The sequence below is a fragment of the Camponotus floridanus genome, unplaced genomic scaffold, assembly GCF_003227725.1.
Source record: "Camponotus floridanus strain SB8 unplaced genomic scaffold, Cflo_v7.5 scaffold67, whole genome shotgun sequence".
In the NCBI taxonomy this organism is placed as follows: Eukaryota; Metazoa; Arthropoda; class Insecta; order Hymenoptera; family Formicidae; genus Camponotus; species Camponotus floridanus.
In genome coordinates, this window is record NW_020229835.1 from 222619 (window position 1) to 242243 (window position 19625).

General features: G+C 39.1%; 1 protein-coding gene across 3 annotated transcripts in view; it reads left to right on the forward strand.

Moving 5' to 3' along the window:
• LOC105248542 (GATA-binding factor C) overlaps positions 1–14257 on the forward strand; it is a 96418-nt gene extending 82161 nt beyond the window's left edge. For 2 of the 3 annotated variants that reach the window (XM_011253389.3, XM_025413459.1), the window contains exons 6-8: positions 10271–10460; positions 10756–10955; positions 12656–14257. In XM_011253389.3, the coding sequence (XP_011251691.2) occupies positions 10271–10460; positions 10756–10955; positions 12656–12682 (417 nt within the window). In that variant the 3' untranslated portion in view covers positions 12683–14257. The remainder of the gene's footprint in view (positions 1–10270; positions 10461–10755; positions 10956–12655) is intronic. The other variant, XM_025413460.1, reaches the window with a different exon arrangement.
• The last annotated feature ends 5368 nt before the right edge of the window (positions 14258–19625 follow it).

A 19625-nucleotide genomic window follows, 5' to 3' on the forward strand; every position in this document is an offset into this window, starting at 1 on the left:
GAAAAACTCACCACCAAGTTTGTACAAATATTTCTGAACACTTAACAACAAATATTCAGAATGTCCTCTATTTTATTCAATGCATGGACACTTTGGATCATGAACTGTTGCGCTCTTTAAAGACCTCAGGACGATTGCGTTGAATCTTTCGATTATAATTCATAAACCAGGCATTTCCAGACTATGATATTTTTTCTCCAAGTGTGAAAAACTCACTCCCAAGTTTATACAAATATTTTTGATCATCCTATCTATGTCGCGACAAAATTCAAGAAATAAATTTTACCCTAGAACAATTCTTCCATTTTCTAATAGATTACTTTTAGCAACAGAGAGATGCAGCCAATAATTATTCAGATAACTCGCCACGTATTTATACGAGGCACACAATATAACGACGATACCTTGGAGAGATCTACCTCGAGCCAACGAAAGGATACTCCGAGTTTCTCGTCCTCTTATTCCCCTCGCTGCTTTTGTACGAGACTCGCGCGGATTCCTCGCGCGTCAGTCGTCGTGAACGTACACCTTGTGATTCCTCTGACACACATGAGCAGCCGCAATCGTGGTCAACGAGCGATCGAAATAGGCGACTGTCTCCGGCTGACGTTAAGCCGACACATTACAGTCTTAGCGCCGGGACCGAACCTTTTCTTCCTTCGCAGGCTCTCGAAGGAGGCGAAACGGAACGAGATGACTCTTCTCGAAATAGTCGAAGCGCTCGCGACCATCGTCTCGATCCCGAAGACTCCCTAATCAAATGCGAAGATTATCTCGAATTCAAGATTGACAGATGTGCACTCTCTCTCTCTTTCGAGGATGATGTTTATAAATAATAATTTTCCGAGAAATTATTTCCAGAGACTCCTCTGGGGTCTCTTGTAACAAGTTTCTTCGAGATTAAATATCATAGAGTGCGAGTGCTTCTTGGAATTATCGTTAATTATCGAGTCGAGCGATCGAAGACAATCGCTCGATCGATTCTTCTCGAGATACGATCATCGTGAAAGTAGTTTCCGGAGCGTTTTGCCTTCGACGAAGGAGAAGGCCGCGACGAATCAATCATTTCGGTGGCAGACGTATTTCTCCCGCGTTGGCTTCTCCTCTCATTTCTCCCTCCTCCCCCTCTTCCTCTCACGAGATACCCGACAGGTCGTGTGGCGGGAAGAGAAGGAGATGGCGCGGGATCGGGTGGAGAACGACAGATCTGGCGTCGTTAAGATAGAGCGGGCCGATAGCGCTCCATGGCTAAACTCAAACACGACTCCGGCTCCTCGCTCGAAAATACACGGATTATTCGTGCCAGGCTACCGGGTGCTCGGAATATGGTAATCGTCGCCCGAGAGCTAGCCTCGTCGTGCGAGAGCCACGACACAGGGTCAGCAAGATCATGCCACGTCGCTCGATTCTCTTTCGTCTCAAGACCAAATTTTGTGCTCGCACAGTCTAGCGTCGAAGTCTGGAGTCATGGAAAATTGAACCGACCTATCACATCGATAAGCGTACAAATGAAAAAGGAATTAGAGCTCGAGATTTCATCTAAAGTTAGGCTTCATTCCAGAGAGAGAGGCTATATATATTCAAAAATTCATCGACATGTCTCGATCTGAATAGTATCTGGGAGGAAATAATTTTATTAATTTGTCTTGATAAATTGATATAAAATTATTTTATTAATAAAGTATAATAAATTAATAAAATTTCTTATTTGTTTATCAATTTATTTTGAGCAATTAAGATGAAATTATTTGATTAATAAAATTTAATAAATTAGTAAAATTTCTTTACTAATAAAATTTTATTTTAATATTATTTTTATTTTAATTAATTTTAAATTTGTAAAATTTCTTTGTTAATAAAATTTTACCTCAATATTAATTTTATTTTAATTAACTTTAAATTAAAATTGCTTTATTAATAAAATTTTATTTTAATTAACTTATTAATAAAATTCAATAAACTAGTCAAATTTCATTAGTAAAATTTCTCGTCGAATAAATAGTAAAAAAGATAAGACAAATCTATCTTTTTGCTGACAAAATACGGAAACGATATATATTTCTTTAACAATTATGATTATCGAATACTACTATTTTTCTTTTCTTTACATATTTCTTTTTTTTAATTTTTGCCTTTTGCTCCGCAGCATTTTAAACATTTTATCGAAACAATAATGATGCTTGTAATCTTGTAAAATATCGGATATACATGTTATGCGACAAGATATTCGGGTTAATTGCTGGGTCTTTCAACGCGACGGAAAAATCGAGCGATAAACTTTGCTTGCGTTAGAAAGTCTCTTCCTCTTTAGCCGCATCTTCCTTTTTTTTCGGCGCGTCCGGCTCGCTCGTAAACAAAGGCACCGGACACCGATCCGGGGTCCCGTACTCATTAATTCTACAAGGTTGCCCGATAAAAATCCGACGGGGCCCATCGACAAAGTATATCCCCCCCGACTTGCTTTCAATAATAAAGTCAGCTGTGTAATCCAAGATGCTGCGCTTATAGAGCGCGATCGTCACGCGATCGGACCTCCTTGATCGAGGGACTCGCGTCCCTCCCCCGCGTTTTGGGACCCGGCTCCGGCGAGGAGAGCGTCAAACTTCTAGTATTACACCGACTGCACACGAGTAGCGGATTATCCCGACAAACATCGTGTCAACGCGTTTTGGCGAACGCTCTCGGTTTCCGAGAACGAACGAGCTCGAGCGATCGGGAACTCGCGATCGGACGCGCATCGATGCACCAACGACATTGTTTACGGCTCAATCTAGCTTGTAAATCTCGCCGCTTCCCTGTCTCGCGAATATGAGACGAATCCTCCCTCTCTCTCTCTCTTTCCCCTTGTTTGTCAACAAGACAAGAGGACGATGGACAGTGTCATTTTTATAACGAGGGGGCGGTGAAATTCCTTTGATTAGAACGTCTCCTCCCCCTCCTTGACGAAGATTTAATCTCCCTTTCGATCGTCGAATTCCCGCCAATTGTCTTGTGCCGAGCGGTGAAGACTTTGCCATGCGTCTCGTGCGTGGGATCGTCGCGAGCATATCAAGTGGCGGGCTTCGGCGTAATTCGGACTTCTGCGTAATTCGATTTTATAACTTCCTCGCGGCCCTTTCATTCGCGGATCGTACCTTCGGGATGTGTCCCGACTGCGAAATGCAAGACTAATGGAGTCGCATACTTTGCGCTCGATGATGACAGCTTCTAATCTGTCAAAGGAAGTTTTCATACGATCGGAACGCCGAGGGATTTCTTTTGTATCTGGAAGAATCAAGGAGTGTTTATTGGGACTCTTGGAATTTAAGGAAAAATTCTCTGACAATTTTTGCTCATATTGAAAATAATCGACGAGAAAAATAAATTATTAAAATTAAAATTGTTATTAAAATGCATTTAAAATATTTGATAACAGTGTCTTTCCAGAAAATCTCGAATTCTCAAGGATTTCTCTTATCTTTGGAAAAATCAAGGAATTCTTGTGGAATTTTATTGGGATCCTGGAAATTAAAAAGAAACTTTTTTCTGAGAATTTTGTTCTCATATTAAATAGTCAACAAGTAAATTAAAATAAAATTTAAAATATATTATAAATATATATCTATCTTTATTTATATCAATGTCTTAACAAAATATTAAATAAGCAATGGATATTCTTTATTGTAATTTCTAATAATAAAAGATGAAAATGTTAGGTAAGTGAAAAACATTCATCTTATAAAGACTATTCAATTTTTTTCAATCAATTTCTAAGCTTGTTTAGACTTAAGGGACTTTGTGTTACATAAATAAAAAGCACTAGAAAACTCGTACAATAAGAAAGATTTTTTCTGATGCAATTTTATAAAATAGAATTCTATTTTATTAGAAAATTCTATTTTATTAGAAAATTAAAACAGAATTTTAGAAAATTAAAATAGAATTCTATTTTAGAAAATTGCACAATTGTTGAAAAATTCCCTCAAAGTTTTATTAATCTTTGGATATTTTTATTAAAAATTTTAAGTAAAGAAAATATTTTAAAGATTTTTTCTGGTGCAATTTTCTAAATAAAAAATAAATAGAATTCTATTTTAGAAAATTGCACCAGAAAAAAATTTTAAAATATTTTCTTTACTTAAAATTTTTAATAAAAATATCCAAAGATTAATAAAACTTTCGGGGAATTTTTCAACATGATTTGAGTAGACATCCTGTATAATAAATTAAATATTCAAATTTTAACTAATTAAATTAATTAATTTAAATTCACATTTGTTCGAGTTTGACTCTTCCGTAGGATCCTCGTATCAAATTTCAACTAAATTTCTCGAAATAGAGGGAGGAGCAAAAGGGGGCTATTTATTACAGACCGCCGCAATTTGTTTTAGTTTTACCGAGTCGTCTCTCGTCTCGGGACCGTAACGATCCTTCTCTCTCCCGGGCTCTTTTTTCTCCGAGACGACTCGAGGGAACGGGAGACAGAGCGGAGCGGTCCTAAAATTATTCTTCTTATCGGTCAATCACAGTGTCAGATATATAAATATATATGTACATGTATACAAGTGTCACGCATACATCCGACGAGCGACGAGATCGAGAGATTCATATCGGAAGAGACAAGGTGCCTCTGTTCTACGAGAGGAATCTCGTCGTCTTTCTCATCATCTCCCCGCAGACGCGAGATGCGTAAAGTCCCTCGTCCTGTTTCGTCGCCTCCTCGTTCTCTCAATAAGCAACAACGCAAATTCCTGCTCGCGACGAGATGGAAGCTTTGTGTTCGACTCTGGTCCTCTTCTTCGGATCGTCAATTATTTGCCGGATCGTCTGTAATCGTCCAATAATCCAACCCAAGCGTGTAACAAGACGTGCGAGGTCTTGGATCTTCGCGAATCTTTGGCAAAGTGCATCCTCCGATGTAACTTTTGCCCGATAATAAGATCGAGTCGCGCGACCTCGTCATCAAGATTACCCGGAAACCGCGAATAATTACCGACCCAGGGTGATTGTCGGTCAACGTGAAGAGCCTATTTTAAGACACGACGGACGTAAATCGTTCGCGGAGACGACTTCTGACAAAAAAAAAAGAGAGACAGAGGGTCGATCAGAAATATTTCATATTTCTTTTTATTTTCGCGATTCGACTCTTCATTCATTGACCTCACCTCACGTTGATTACGCATGCGATTCGCGTCGTGCGGTTGCATCGTGTGTGACCGCATCAATCTGCATTCGAATCTCCGCCCGCCTCCCCCTGGGTCCCCCTCCCGTCTCCTCTCGCCCTTTATTTTTCGCCTGCCCCGCTCTTTCTTTCTCCTTTCAGTCGTTTTCGTCCACCTTTTTCTGCTCCTTTGAAATATCCCGTTCTCTTTATACGTGTATATGTGTATGTATCTTTTTCTATTCTACGCATTCTCGTCTCTTTTGTTTGCACCTCGCGCTTTCGGACACCCGCGGACTCTCCCACCCATCTCCGGTGGTTCCCTATTAAATCTCGCTCGTATTGTATTCAAATTGGTTCGAGCTTTCGCGTCCTTCCTTCACCCCCGCATCGCTCTCTCTCCGGTTGTTCTCCCTGTCGCGGGTTGTCGCTTATTAAAAGGCCCATTAACGGTCGCTACTTGATATTCTATAGTCTTTTACATATAGCTGTAATAATCCAGACGATATGAAAATTGTAAAAAATTGGATACTATACCTTTTGGATGTACTTATGTAAAATGATAGCCGCATTTGAAGCTTTGATCATGACATTTATCTTATAAAAAGACGTGAGATTTCATCGCTTTATGTCTACGCGACAGTAGATTAAGAAATATTTAAATAATAATTGGAATAAATAAAATTATATTTAAATAATAATTTAAATAAATTCATAAAATCTTAGACTGGAAAATTTTTATATTAAAACAACTTTCCAACATATCAATTCGAGGCAATAATCCTCGTATTAAAATAATTATTGAACCTATTATAACATTAATTTTAAAAATAATTAAGAAAATTAATGAATCAATAAATTTGCAAATAAAGCAATTCTAATAGATCTGAAAAAATAATTATTCCATACTCTCTAAAAAAATCAACGTAAATCCCCCTTTAAGATATTCAATATTAAATCCAGAAATTAATTCTGATTCTCTTTTAATAAAATTTATTAAACTTCGATTAAAATATTAAGAATAAAGGATATAAAAATTGATATATCCTGATATATATATATATATATATATATATATATATATATATAATCTTTTCGTGTTGATGCGACGTCCGGGAAGAAGACGCGGCTCTTCACAAAGTCGCCGCGCGTTTCGTCTTAAGGAAGCAATAATTAGATTTAAATAATAATTGGAATAAATAGAATTATATTTAAATAATAATTTGTATAAATTCGAATAAAAACCTATACTGAAAAATTTATATATTAAAACTAATAGTAAAATACTTTCCAACATATCAATTCGAGGCAATAATCCTCGTATTAAAATAATTATTGAACCTATAATATTAATTTAAAGAATAATTAGAATTAAGAAAATAAATGAATCAAAATTTGCACATAAAACAATTCTAATAGATCTGAAAAATAATTATTCCATACTCTCCAAAAAAATCCTCCTTAAAAATATATATTCAATATTAAACCCAGAAATTAATTCTGATTCTCTCTCGATAAAATTTATTAGACTTCGAGTCGGTTAAAATCCTAAGAATAAAGGATACAAAAATTGATATATCCTGATATAGACCTAATCTTCTCGCGCTGATGCGACGTCAGGGAAGAAGACGCGGCTCTTCACAGAGAGTCGCCGCGCGTTTCGCCCCGAGGAAGGGAGCGACCGTTAATTCGGCAAATTTCGCCCAATTGCGTAATTCCGAAAAGAGTCGTTGACCGTCTGGACGAGTTCAGGGTGAGAGACGAGCGAGAAAAAATCGCGCCCGGGGGTGGGCGGTCAGGGAAGCGGGGGGAGGAAAGGAGGATGATGCGCTTTCGCATCACACACGCGTATATGCACACATACGCACCTCCTTCGCGTCCAGCGCAATACCGGGAACCTTTTCTCCCAAGTTGGCAGTTGCGTCACGTCGCGGCGACTACAAAAGCGCCGCGATTCCTCCCGCCCCCCCCCCCTCGCCCCCTCGGTCCGATGCAACACACAACACTTGCATACCATACTTATTTCGTGCCCGAGCATTTCATGAGCGCGCGTCTCGCCGTTATACAGGGTGAGCTGAATTAATTAAGGCATCGTTCGAGTTGACGAGTTTCTTCGCGAGGCACGTCTCTTGATGGAGATTTATCTTATTGGCTCTTGGATTGATCAGAGTTCTCGACTTTGCACATCTTTCCAGTTATCGAGATACAGAAGGGCTCCTCTCCCGACCCGGTCGCTGTCTTAAATAGCGAGTTCTTCGAGTTCGACGCCTTTTTTTAGAAACGGAGAGACGTAATAATTTCCCCTCGAGCAAAGATCATCCCTTGGATCCCAGCTTCCTTTCACGCGAGCTTATTATTTCATTAGTCTTAGGCGGGCGGACAAACAAAGCATTAATTAATAAAGACACGTCTCGTAGCGCCAGCTTCGGCAGATGCGACTTCCGCACTTTTCAAGCATCGTCGGGACAATGCGGTTTCTTCTTCTCGACGGGAAAACAATGCTGTGACGCAATCCACCTCGCCCTATTTAATCCCCCCCCTCGAGATTACGCTGATGCGATGATGCGTCGGTGAAATCAGCTGATCGAGTCGCGCCTCCCAAGTCAAAGTCCCGAATCATTCGCGCTGGGCAAGTGTATTTTTAGCAGGCGTATTAAAACGTTAATTCCGATGGAAGTAATAAAAAAGTCTCCTCCTTCTCCTCCCGGCGAGGGAAATAATGCCGTTTCTTCTGTTTTGCGAGCGAGGCGTGGCCGCGCGAGAATCTCTCTGGTGACGTAGCATCTCGCGAATTGCCCTCGAGGACGATTGTCGATTCGTTAATTGCACCGACTTCCAGAGACTACCGAGAATCTGAGGGATCTTTCTTTAATTGCGTTCTCGTCCGACAAGCCGGCGAAATTGCGTCGGCGACGTCCCTTCCGCTCGCTTTCTCGCGGAATCGATTCTAGAAGAGCGCCAATATTTTTTGCCCCCCCTTCGCGCTATTTGGGTTAAGAGGGTCCAGTTCCGTTATTTATCGGCACTTACCAATTTATCCGCTGGCAATATGGGTTTCCACGAGGCGGGGAAATTCGCAATTTTCGCGCAATTGCCGCGCATTTTCATGCAAATTGGCCCCCGGCTCGAGGAATAACAAAACGGCCGGCAAATGTAAATACCTCTTAATTACGTCCGATAATTCCGGCGCGATAATTATCCAACGCATGCTTACGAAAATAAAATTTAGCTAATCTTGCACTGAGAAAAATCGTTTGATTGTACGAACAAGACGTATGTGATCGAAGGCATTTTGGATAAATCAAACAAGAATTTCTAGTTATCATGATAAGACTCGATTTTTCATAACTAGAACATTTAATAGATTTTACTATAAGCATTTGGTTAGTATTTTCTGGTTGGATCTATAAAATTTTTTGTTACATTAATTTCTTTGCTTGCCACTCTTAACTTAACTCGTTTTCCATATTTGCCAAAATAAAATGTATATAAAGAACTAGTATTAAATCCAAAGTATTTTTTTTTCTGACGAGCAGTAGTGCCAGAAAGAGGACGCTAGCTCTCTGATTGTGTGTTGGAGCTGGATCCTCTTCATGGATCACTGTTTATCAATTAAATTTCTAACAAACTGAATTTAAAATAATTTATTCAATAACCTGGATTGAATTTATCCAATAATCTTGTTGGAATTCAGAATATTAAACAGACTTTTGAAGATGGAAAAGATTTTAGACGACTTGGTGCTGGCAAGTTTAGTATTATTAACCAGAAAATTTGAAAAATTTAACAGGAAGAAATTAATCAGATTCATCTGGTAATTCCTACAAGAATTCTGGTTCGTCCATTTTCCAACAGACATACTGGTTGAATCTATCAAAATTCTAATTAATGCAACCAGATTATTTTCTCAGTGCAGTTTAATTTCTAACAAACTGAACTTAAAATAATTTATTCAATAATCTAGATTGAATTTGTCCAATAATCTTGTTGGAATTCAGAATATTAAACAGACTTTTGAGATGGAAAAGATTTTAGACGACTTGGTGCTGGTGGATTTAATATTATTAACTAGAAAATTTGATAAATTTAACAGGAAGAAATTAATAAGATTCACCTGGTAATTCCTACAAGAATTCTGGTTCGTCCATTTTCCAACAGACATACTGGTTGAATCTACCAAAATTCTAATTAATGCAACCAGATTATTTTCTCAGTGCAGTTTAATTTCTAACAAACTGAACTTAAAATAATTTATTCAATAATCTAGATTGAATTTATCCAATAATCTTGTTGGAATTCAGAATATTAAACAGATTTTTGAGATGGAAAAGATTTTAGACGACTTGGTGCTGGTGGATTTAATATTATTAACTAGAAAATTTGATAAATTTAACAGGAAGAATTTAATAAGATTCACCTGGTAATTCCTACAAGAATTCTGGTTCGTCCATTTTCCAACAGACATACTGGCTGAATCTACTAGAATTCTAATTAATGCAATCAGATTTTTTTCTCAGTGCGATGATCAAAAACACAGAAGAGGAATCATTCTCCTCTCACCGATCGACTTGTATAACGTTCATCTTGCGAGGAAGAGGGACTCTTATTCAGAGGGAATCTTCTTCGATCGAGCAACTTTTTCTTAAATCCATTATTACAAGTGAAATGAACTCGCGCGATGAGAATTGACTTGGGGGGGCGAGGGGGGAGGGGAGCGAGGGAGTGAGAAAAATGACAGGCTGAAGCCTAGAATGAAGAAGAGGCGGGAGTGTGTGTTTCCCCGTCGAACATGCAACGCGCGATGATTTACGACGGAGAATGCATCGCGTTGCACTCTGCTGAATAACGTCTTCCCCCTCCTCTCCCCATCGCATTACGTCACCGCATTGTGTTCGCGTCAATGATTTCAGTTTATCCTTGATTTTTCGCGTTTTATCGACTCGTCTTTCTCCTCATCATAAGGACTATCTCTTAATTTCATTCGTTTTTTTTTTTATCATAATTGTTAAATTTCTGTAAATTTAAAGATCTCGATCCCCCGTTTGTTTGCAACGCAATGTCATGCGCGTAAATTCGCTTTTAGAATTAATAGCTCTAAACTTACCAAATTGTTGTCTACGACTGTTGCAGGTGAACCGGCCATTGACGATGAAGAAGGAGGGCATCCAGACGAGAAACAGGAAACTCTCGTCCAAAAGCAAGAAGAAGAAGGCCGGCGGCTGCCTGGGCCTTGGCGGTGTCATGGGTGACATGATCAAGGCCAGTGGGCATCTCGATCTCGACAACAAACCCTTCCACTCTGGATTCGGTGCGCCGATGGGTAAGTCCAACCCTCCGTAAGCTTCACCTATCTATTCATCTCAAAACACTGAAGAAACTTGCTGACAATTGTCATCATGAACATGCAATTGTAACAGTTGCTCGGTTGCTCTAGAAGGTCCTTTAAATCGAAAATGATTGGCGAAAAACTTTAACAAGGACTGACGAGAATAAGATTGATATCTGGAATATTTTTAATCTCGTTCTATTGAAATTGAAGAGAGAGAGTCGAGCTAAAGGTCTCTCTCACGCGAACAGATATTAATAGAGCGACGCTTCTCGTCTTATCGTTCCAGGTACATCCCAACACCATCACACGATGCACCCGGCGATGCAGCATTACATGTATCACACGGGTGTCGGCGTGGCCGGAGGTCTTCATCAGGGATTTGCGCCACCGGCGCCGCCCCCCATCCACCCGCACTCGCATTCGCATTCCCATTCTCATCACATGACGAGTCTTCAGGGTCTGCAGCTGGCCACGACGAACGCGATGGTGAGTGCGCGATCTTATCCAAAGGCCACTGATAGTTGATCTATCCAGCGGGATCTGTTGAGCTCTGCCTTCTGCTTTCTTCGAGTCGCAAATCGAGCTTAATAATGTCGTCTTCCTAAAACTTGAACGTTTAGATTTATTTTAGTCTCATTTCATTTGGAGGAATTTAAACATTTCTTATTTTGTTCGACAAGTTTTTGATAAAAGTTTAATAATTACAATTTAATAATTATATTAATATATAATAATTAATAATTATATTAATATATAATTATTTAATTATAATTAAATTAATAATTATATATTGATTGAATATTTTGATTAAATATTTATTTACAGTTTTAACAATTTTAATATGTATATATGTATCTGTCAATTTTTTTAAAATTTGCTTTAAGGATGTTTTGTATGTACAATCCCAGCAAAAAGTAGCTGAAAATTAATATTGACGAATATCCACTTTTGATGTATTTTGAGTAAGAAATTGTGTGGAATATTACAATTTGATCTTAACTACAGTGCAGAGATGTATTTTTTAATATTTATTGTGTTTTTACTGAAATATTCCGAATTTTGTGAATCGAAATGATTAACTTTTGGCAGAGAATTTCGCCTTGTGACAGATACATGGCTAACTTGATTGAATTATATTTAATATCTTTTTAACCAGTTAGTACTTGTATAATATTATTTGACCAAATATTTCCTCTGTATCTAAACTTTTGCAAATTTTCAACAAATTCTGAATATTATTTCCATGTGTTTTTGTCATTTGAATCGACGTGGTTATACGTTTCCCATAAGAACACATGTTAATTCGATGCAAATTAAAATCCTTATAACTTGTCAACGCTTTAGTGAATCGATTTAAAAATTGTACACAGAGAAAAATATCATTCTACTGCCAAGAAAAGCGATTACTAAGTTTATTTTTCTTTTTTTAAGTAATAATTTTCTTCAACAAAGAATATATTCTTGATAATATTCTTAAAATATACTCATCACAAGTGTTAGAAAATCTTATTATCATGTATTCAGAAGAAGAATTTATTTTCTCTTCAAGAATATATTGTAAAGTTGTATAAAAAAAAAATCAAACTTATTTTACGTCAACTCTTGTAGTAAGCAAACCAAATTTTTGTTTTAATTTAATATAATAATTAATAATTTAAGTAATAATTTAATAATTAATAATTTAAGTAATAATTTAATAAAATTCTTGACTAAAATACTACACTTACTGAAATTCAGAATATATTCAATTAAATTTAATGCTTGTGGTGAACTTATAATATATTTGCGGATATACAAACTGATGATATAAATAAATATATTTAAATAAATAATATTTACTTGAATACAGTATACATTTTTCTCTATGTACTGAAGATTCTAAACATATGTAAGGACATTCTATACAATTTTCATTAAATTCTCAATATTTTGAAAATAGGTACAAAACATCCTTAAGGATTAAAAAAATCCTTAAGTATATAAATATGCGTCATATAAATTTACGAATTTACATCTAATAAAATAAGAATTAATTCCTTGGAATCGCCCAGGAATTTATGCAGCGTTTTTTTCGCCGGCCATTCGTGTTTCCCTAACATTAATCGCTAAAGGAGAGCCTTTACTCTCACGACCGGCAAGTGGAGCAGCAGCACGTCAGGAGTGTGGTAATCTTTGTCTGGTTTCAGACCGGCTGGCGATCGGAGTACACATGAATCGCGAGTGATTAAGCAACTCAGGAGGACGCAGCCCACCACTGTCTCGTAATGTTGTAAAATGCGTTTAAGGGGGAGAAAAAGGAAGGAGAAACGTAAAAAAAGTAACGGACGAAAGAAGCGAATATATATATACATATATACACGAAAACGCTCCTCTTCTCTTTCTCGCACGCGGGCGCCTCCTTCCCTCGCGAAGGAGCCAACAATCGATCACCGACGACGCGGGGAGGAAAAAAAAGAAAGGGACATTCCCGCGGGACAACACGCGTCCGGACACGTATCCAGGGCTCACGTCGTCCTTGCGCGATCGTGAGAGCAGCGCGTCCGTTGGATCTCTCTTATAAAAAAGTGAAAGCTCCTGTAAATATGTAAAGTCTCACGTGTTAGGGCCATCGAGCCCCGGCCCCAAGTACAAAGGAAAAAAATCAGCTACTGTATCGAGTCTTATATATTACATATATATATCATATACATATGTATGATATATATAGCATGTGTAAATAAATATTACATAGAGACAAGAATTTATTATATATTATATATATATATATATATTATATGCGCATGCGAGCGTGTGCGTGTGATGGAAGGGTGAGTGTACATGCGATGAACCTGGTCCTTTTTTCTTATCCGGCTCTCCTCGGGATGCATTCCAGGCGGGCGGTCGAGGACTGTGTCGCGCGGAACTTGGTCCTTCTCGCGCGTAAAAATGTCACGCCTTCACCTGGAATCGATCCCGGGAGAGCCGAGACGAGCCGCAAGCGCGCGACACGCTTTGCATGGGAGTCGACGCGCGACATCGTGCAATTTTTCGAGGGAGAGAGAGAGAGAGAGAGAGAGGAAGTCTTATTAAATGGAGGAAGAGTTCGCGTGACTCGCGGTGCGGGATCGTTTGGACGTTTCGCGAAGATGAAACTCGTCGGAGGCGACAAGTGGCAACCTCTCGCCCTGTATTTCTCTTCAACAAGAAGTTCGCCAACCCTTTTTTTAAGAGTGACCACCTCTTTTTATCGCACAGCAAGATTATGTCAAGGTTATCTCTCTTCTTCCTTCGAGGTCTAAGAAGAGCCGATAGAGAGGTCCCCGGAAACATAATTCGCTTCCCAGGAATTGAAGCTTCTCGCGACATCTCGGACTCGTCGATGCTGATCCTCGAGATTGAGCTTTCTTCAAATTTTCTTTCCTTCATTCGAACACACGTACCTTCTCTCTACACCTGTCGGCGTCCATTGGTCCAGCACCGTTCCGTGTGTGTCGTACCGGTTAGTGATAGTTGACGTAAGTGTAATAAAAGCGCATAGGGTAAACTCGTAAATTATACACGAAGCCTCTGGCGAGAGAGAGAGAGGGGGGGGGGAGGAGAAGGAGAGGGAAAGATCGATCGTCGACGACGCGATCGCCGGATTAGCTTCATAATTTAGTCACACGAGGAATCCACACACTTACAGGTAAACACACACACACGTAAACACACACATACACGCACACCACGAACAGCAGCGAGAGCCGGCACACGATTAATTAATGCAAGTGTAAATTTTGTATCTTCGAAATTGTGTATCGTTATTGTAATAATAGTATATATATATATATATATATATATATATATATATATTTATATTTATATATATATATATATATGCAAATGAAAATAAAATATATATATATATATATTATATATATAACAAATTATATATATATATATATTTATATTTATATATATATATGCAAATGAAAATAAAATATATATATATTATATATATATATATATATATATATATATATATATATCGAGACGCGCGACGTCAAGTGATTGTGCATAATTAGCAATTAATTCCGCATCACATAAACGCAAACTACGCATATAAATAGTCAGGCAGGATATACATATTATAATTCGACTCATCGGGCGAGATATATATATATATATATATATATATATATATATATATATATATCGGCGGGAGGGGGAGGGTGGAAGGGGGCGATCGTTGGAACCGTCATTATCATTATCGATCATCGTCGATTGATTGTCCACTGATTGATTGCTGCTCGTGAGAGAGAGACTCACTCGCTTGAGTTCCGAATACAATTGTGATTTTTCGATTCTAGAGGTTTTATCACTCGCGTATGTTTTTTGCGAATCTAGCTAGACGTACATAGATAATAACACGGGGGGAGGGGGGGAAGGAAGAGAGGGTCGGAGGAAGAGGGCGAATATGTATATATATATATATATATATATATATATATATATATATATATTGATGAAATATATATATGTATCCGGGAAGACATCGCGCGATACTTTTTCCTCTCGCCGCGGATAAGGACGAGGGGTGGAAACGAGACGAGGAGGTAGCGGCGATTTTCCAAAAGACTGAAAGGGGAAGAGGAGGAGGAGGAGGAGAGGGGGAAGGAGTCGAGGTATCGATCGATTTGTACCTTCGATCGGCGAGATCGCGCGTATTCCCGACCGTAAAGAGGAGGAGACGGAGGGGCGGAGGGAGAGAGGAGAGGGGCGAGAAGGAAGTATCTATTAATAGTATTATTAGGAAGTAGCTGTAGCTTGTGTAAAAAAAAATCAATAAAAAACAGAACACACAGAAGTATATGATTTTTAAGAGAGGCCGACACCCGCACAAACTCGCGAGAGGGCTCGGAGGATATCGTGAGAGAGGGGGGGTGGAGGGAGGGAGGAGAAGGCGGGGGAGCGATCCTTGCGCGCGCGCAAGGATGTCTGTTGGATGTAAAAAGCGACACATTGTAAGATATCATTGTAAAAAGAAGGTTTTAACTTAAAATAAATTAAATGATAAATCACGCATACACCGACCAATCTTTAATCGAGCATTATTATTGTTGTAAAACTGACTATAGATGTGTATATGTACAATGTATAGCATCATGCTCTCTCCCTTCTTCTCTCTGTCTCCCCTCTTTCTCCCTCCGCGCGTCTCTGTCTTCCTTTCTCTCACCGTTTCTCTCTCTCTCTTTCTCTCTCTCTCTCTCCTCTCTCTCTCTCTCTCTCTCTCTCTCTCTCTCTCTTTCTCTCTCTCTTCTAAACCTTTTTTTTCGCGCTCAAGATATTCTTCTTCTTCTTCTGCTGCTGCCTCGGCTCGACGCCCGATTTATTTCCATAGCACCGGATGTTTTTTTCCTTCCCCCTCCCTCTCCGATGACATCACTGGATATCAGAGCGATATAAATTTCCTCGACGGCTCGAAATTTTCTAATAAATCATATAATCGTGTAATCGTTGTTACCGAATTTTTAACGATTTTATATACAGGGTGTTCCCTTTTTTCCACGCAATTTGCATACGTTTAAAACTCGCCCATCGAATTCATGAATTTGAATCGAAGAATGATCGTCTCGAAAAAAAATAAAAAATAAAAATAATAAGAGTCTAGCTTTAAAAAGTCGTGGGATGGATATGCTTTCTCTCGCGAGACGGGGGGAGCGTCCCCCCACGTGGCATCGCGGGAACACGGCCGTGCGATGCCATCGAGATACAAAGTAGAGGGAGGGGTCCGGAGATCGATGTCGATTAGCGTACCCTTATTAATTAAAAGGCGTAACTTAATTGAGCCTTATCGGGTCGGACGAGGTGTTTACATGTAAATCGAGGCAGCAACCGCGAACGAGATAACGTCGCGATCATCAGCGACGCGCAAGTAAGTCCCCTTCGTCCTCCCCCCCCCCTCCTCTCCCCCTCGTCCTGTTACGATAATATCGATGGCCGCGCGCGACAACTTCGGTCATGCTCCAACGTGCGTTAATGAGTTCGGTAATAAAGGTGAGCCGGGTGTGTGTTTTAATATCAAAGAGACGAGAAAGGGCGGAAGGGAACATCCAATAAGCAGTCTCCTTACAAGGGGATCCGTTTCCGATCCGATCCGATCGCGAATTAAATATAATAATTAACGCGACAGACACGCAGACACGCTGCGCGACAGGCGGCTCGAAATGGAGGAGAGGAAAAGCTCAAGCGAAAATTTCCAAACCACCCGTTATATCGCGCCTGTTATCGCATTAACTCCTCGAGAGACTCGACACTTTTCTTTTTTTTTTTTTTCTTTTTCTTCCTCGAGATGACGAGAGATTCACTCATACATCCTGGTGAACGTAACGATTAGTTGACAATCTATTTAATCGGAGAGATCTTTGATCTGTTTGCCGCGTCAACGGAGCTTTAATATCCAATGCGAATAGTCAGACGATATTTGCGATAATTAGTTATCTATCTATGCGATAATTTTATCTACGAGAGAGATGCTGAAGAGAGAAAGAGAGACAGAGGGAGAGAGAGGAGGGGGGGGTGACGCGGGATGAAGGATCTTTGAAAGCGAGGGACGGTTATCTCGTGCAACTAACTATAAATTGTACCGTAAATCGTTATCTACTGTGTATTTACTTGAAAATTTATAAATGTGTGATACCTCTACTCAAAAACTCTACGCTTGTCGACTTGTCTTTATTCAATCTCCCTAAACCCGTAACTTTGAAATTAATTAATTATTTTTGCAAATATAAGTGCAATATTAATTAATTGCAATAAGCGTAATGTTAATTAATTTTTTATAAATGTGAACATTTTTTTCTGAAAAATATATTTCTACAAGTGGTGAAAAATTCATATATAATTATCAATTAATTACGAATATTTTACAAGATTTTTTCAAGCCTTATTCAAATTAATTTAATTAAATTCATAAATAATTAATAATTAATGACGAATATTTTTTGACAAGATTTTTTTCAAGCCTTATTCAAATTAATTTAATTAAATTCGTAAATAATTAATAATTAATGACGAATATTGGACAAGATTGTTTCAAGCCTTATTCAAATTAATTTAATTAAATTCATAAATAATTAATAATTAACGACGAATATTTTACAAGATTTTTTTCAAGCTTTATTCAAATTATTTTATTTAAGAATATCAGCTTTTATACACACAAATAAATGTATACGGAAATATTTCAAAATCCAAGAGCGAAATAATTGGAGCTTGATCAAAATCTGGAGTTCCAGCTCGTATTTATTGCACGGATTATTTTCCATTCCAGAGAAGCTAGCATCCTGCGACTCTCGAATAAATCTCGGCGACGTCCCGCTGGTCTCCCGATCGGTTGCCGAGAGTCACGAGGTCGCACGCTCGTTCTACGAATTATAAGAAAATCGGGTAGAGGCGAGCGGTGTCATCGTCCGGATCCTCCAAATCCTCGCTTACGCGCGTTTGCGCAAGTCGGCCCGCCTCGTTTCACGGCGAATTAGGTCCGGATGGGCCCTTTGCGAGGGTTAAAAGGGACGAGTCCTGGAATCGAGATACTCGAAAGAAAGAGAGAGAGAAAGAATCGAGCCAGCAGCAGCTGCTTACGTTCGATCGTCGAATCGCCAATGTTGACCTTTCGCCGCAAGATTCTACGACCGAGGGAGACGAAAGGAGACGGGAGAAGAAGCTGAAAAGAGCGAGAGGGAAAGACAAGGAGAAAGGAGCAGCTCCAGATAGCCTCGCGTCTGGAAAGAGGATATATACTTCCTATAAAAGTGACCGGGATTTCGCGTAATCCCGTTTCTCTGGAATAGAAGAGACGAAGATACCCATCCGACTCTCTCGAGAGGCTCCTCTTTTCACGAGGGTGCCTCCCTGATGATCCTTCCTTTCTTCGAGCAGCTCGTCCTGATGCTCGAGTCAAGGCAGCGCTCGGAGATCCTCGCTTTTGCGGTTTACCGCGGATTTCGCGGCTGTCCCGAAAACGAAGCAGCTCTCCAAAGAACACCTAAGTGTGTGTAACATCTACACCGTGCACGTGTGATTGTTCATTCTAGCGATTCTAACGAATTTCCGGAATTATTCTCGCGATTTTCTCTCGACGAAGCTTGCGAAATCTTGCAGCAACTGACACAAATAGCTTCCATCGCGATGCCACGCGAGCCACGAGCGACTTTATTAACGCAGTTAGCGCGGAAGCAAGCCCAGATTGCGCACAGCTGTTCTTGATGACGACGTTCCTAAGAATTCAATCGCGTGCGATGCAGCGAGAAATCTATCCGCGCAAATAGATGAGTAATTTATCCACTTTTCGGATTTAATTGAATCATAATCTCTAGGATTTTCCCCGCCATTTTTTTCCGCAACCGTCCTTTTAAATCTTCTAATTCGTTTGGCGATGTTTCCCGAGGAATTCGGGACGGACGATCTCGACGATGCGAGTCATTTGGCCGGCGGGATCTCGGACCGGTAATCTTCTGTATATCTTGCCGCGGGGGTCAAGCACGCGGGGTCAATCTCACGTCGAGTGTGAAACTCGGATTCGGAGAATGCGGCCCGGAATAAATAATCAATCGTGGGATTTGGGCGCCGAATGTCACGATCGAGGGTCGGATCGTCATCCCTCCGAGTCCTCGAGCCAATATCCTACAAAATCACTTGCTGTATACAATGTGTTATCAATAGGTTTCAATAGATTTTATTTATGCAAGAATCGACTTTTGTGTTTTTTAAAAAATTTCAAAATTATAGCTCGAGTAGTCTCGCACTGAGAAAAATATATGTCTTGTTGGTACAATCGTTTGATTGTACCAACAAGACATATATGATTGAAGGCATTAAATCAAACAAGAATTTCTAGTTATCATGATAAGATTTTTTATAACTAGAACGTTTAATAGATTTTACTATAAGGATTTGGTTAGTATTTTATAGTTGGATCTATCAAATTTCTTGTTACATTAATTTCTTTGTTTGCTTGTTAACTCGTATTTAATATTTGCCATGAAATGTATATAAGGAACTAGTATTAACATTAAATCCAAAGTATATTTTTTTTCTCTTACGAGCAGTAGTGCCAGAAAGAGGACGCTAGCTCTCTGATTGTGTGTTTGACCTGCATCCTCTTCTCGCATCACTGTTTATCAGTTTAATTTCTAA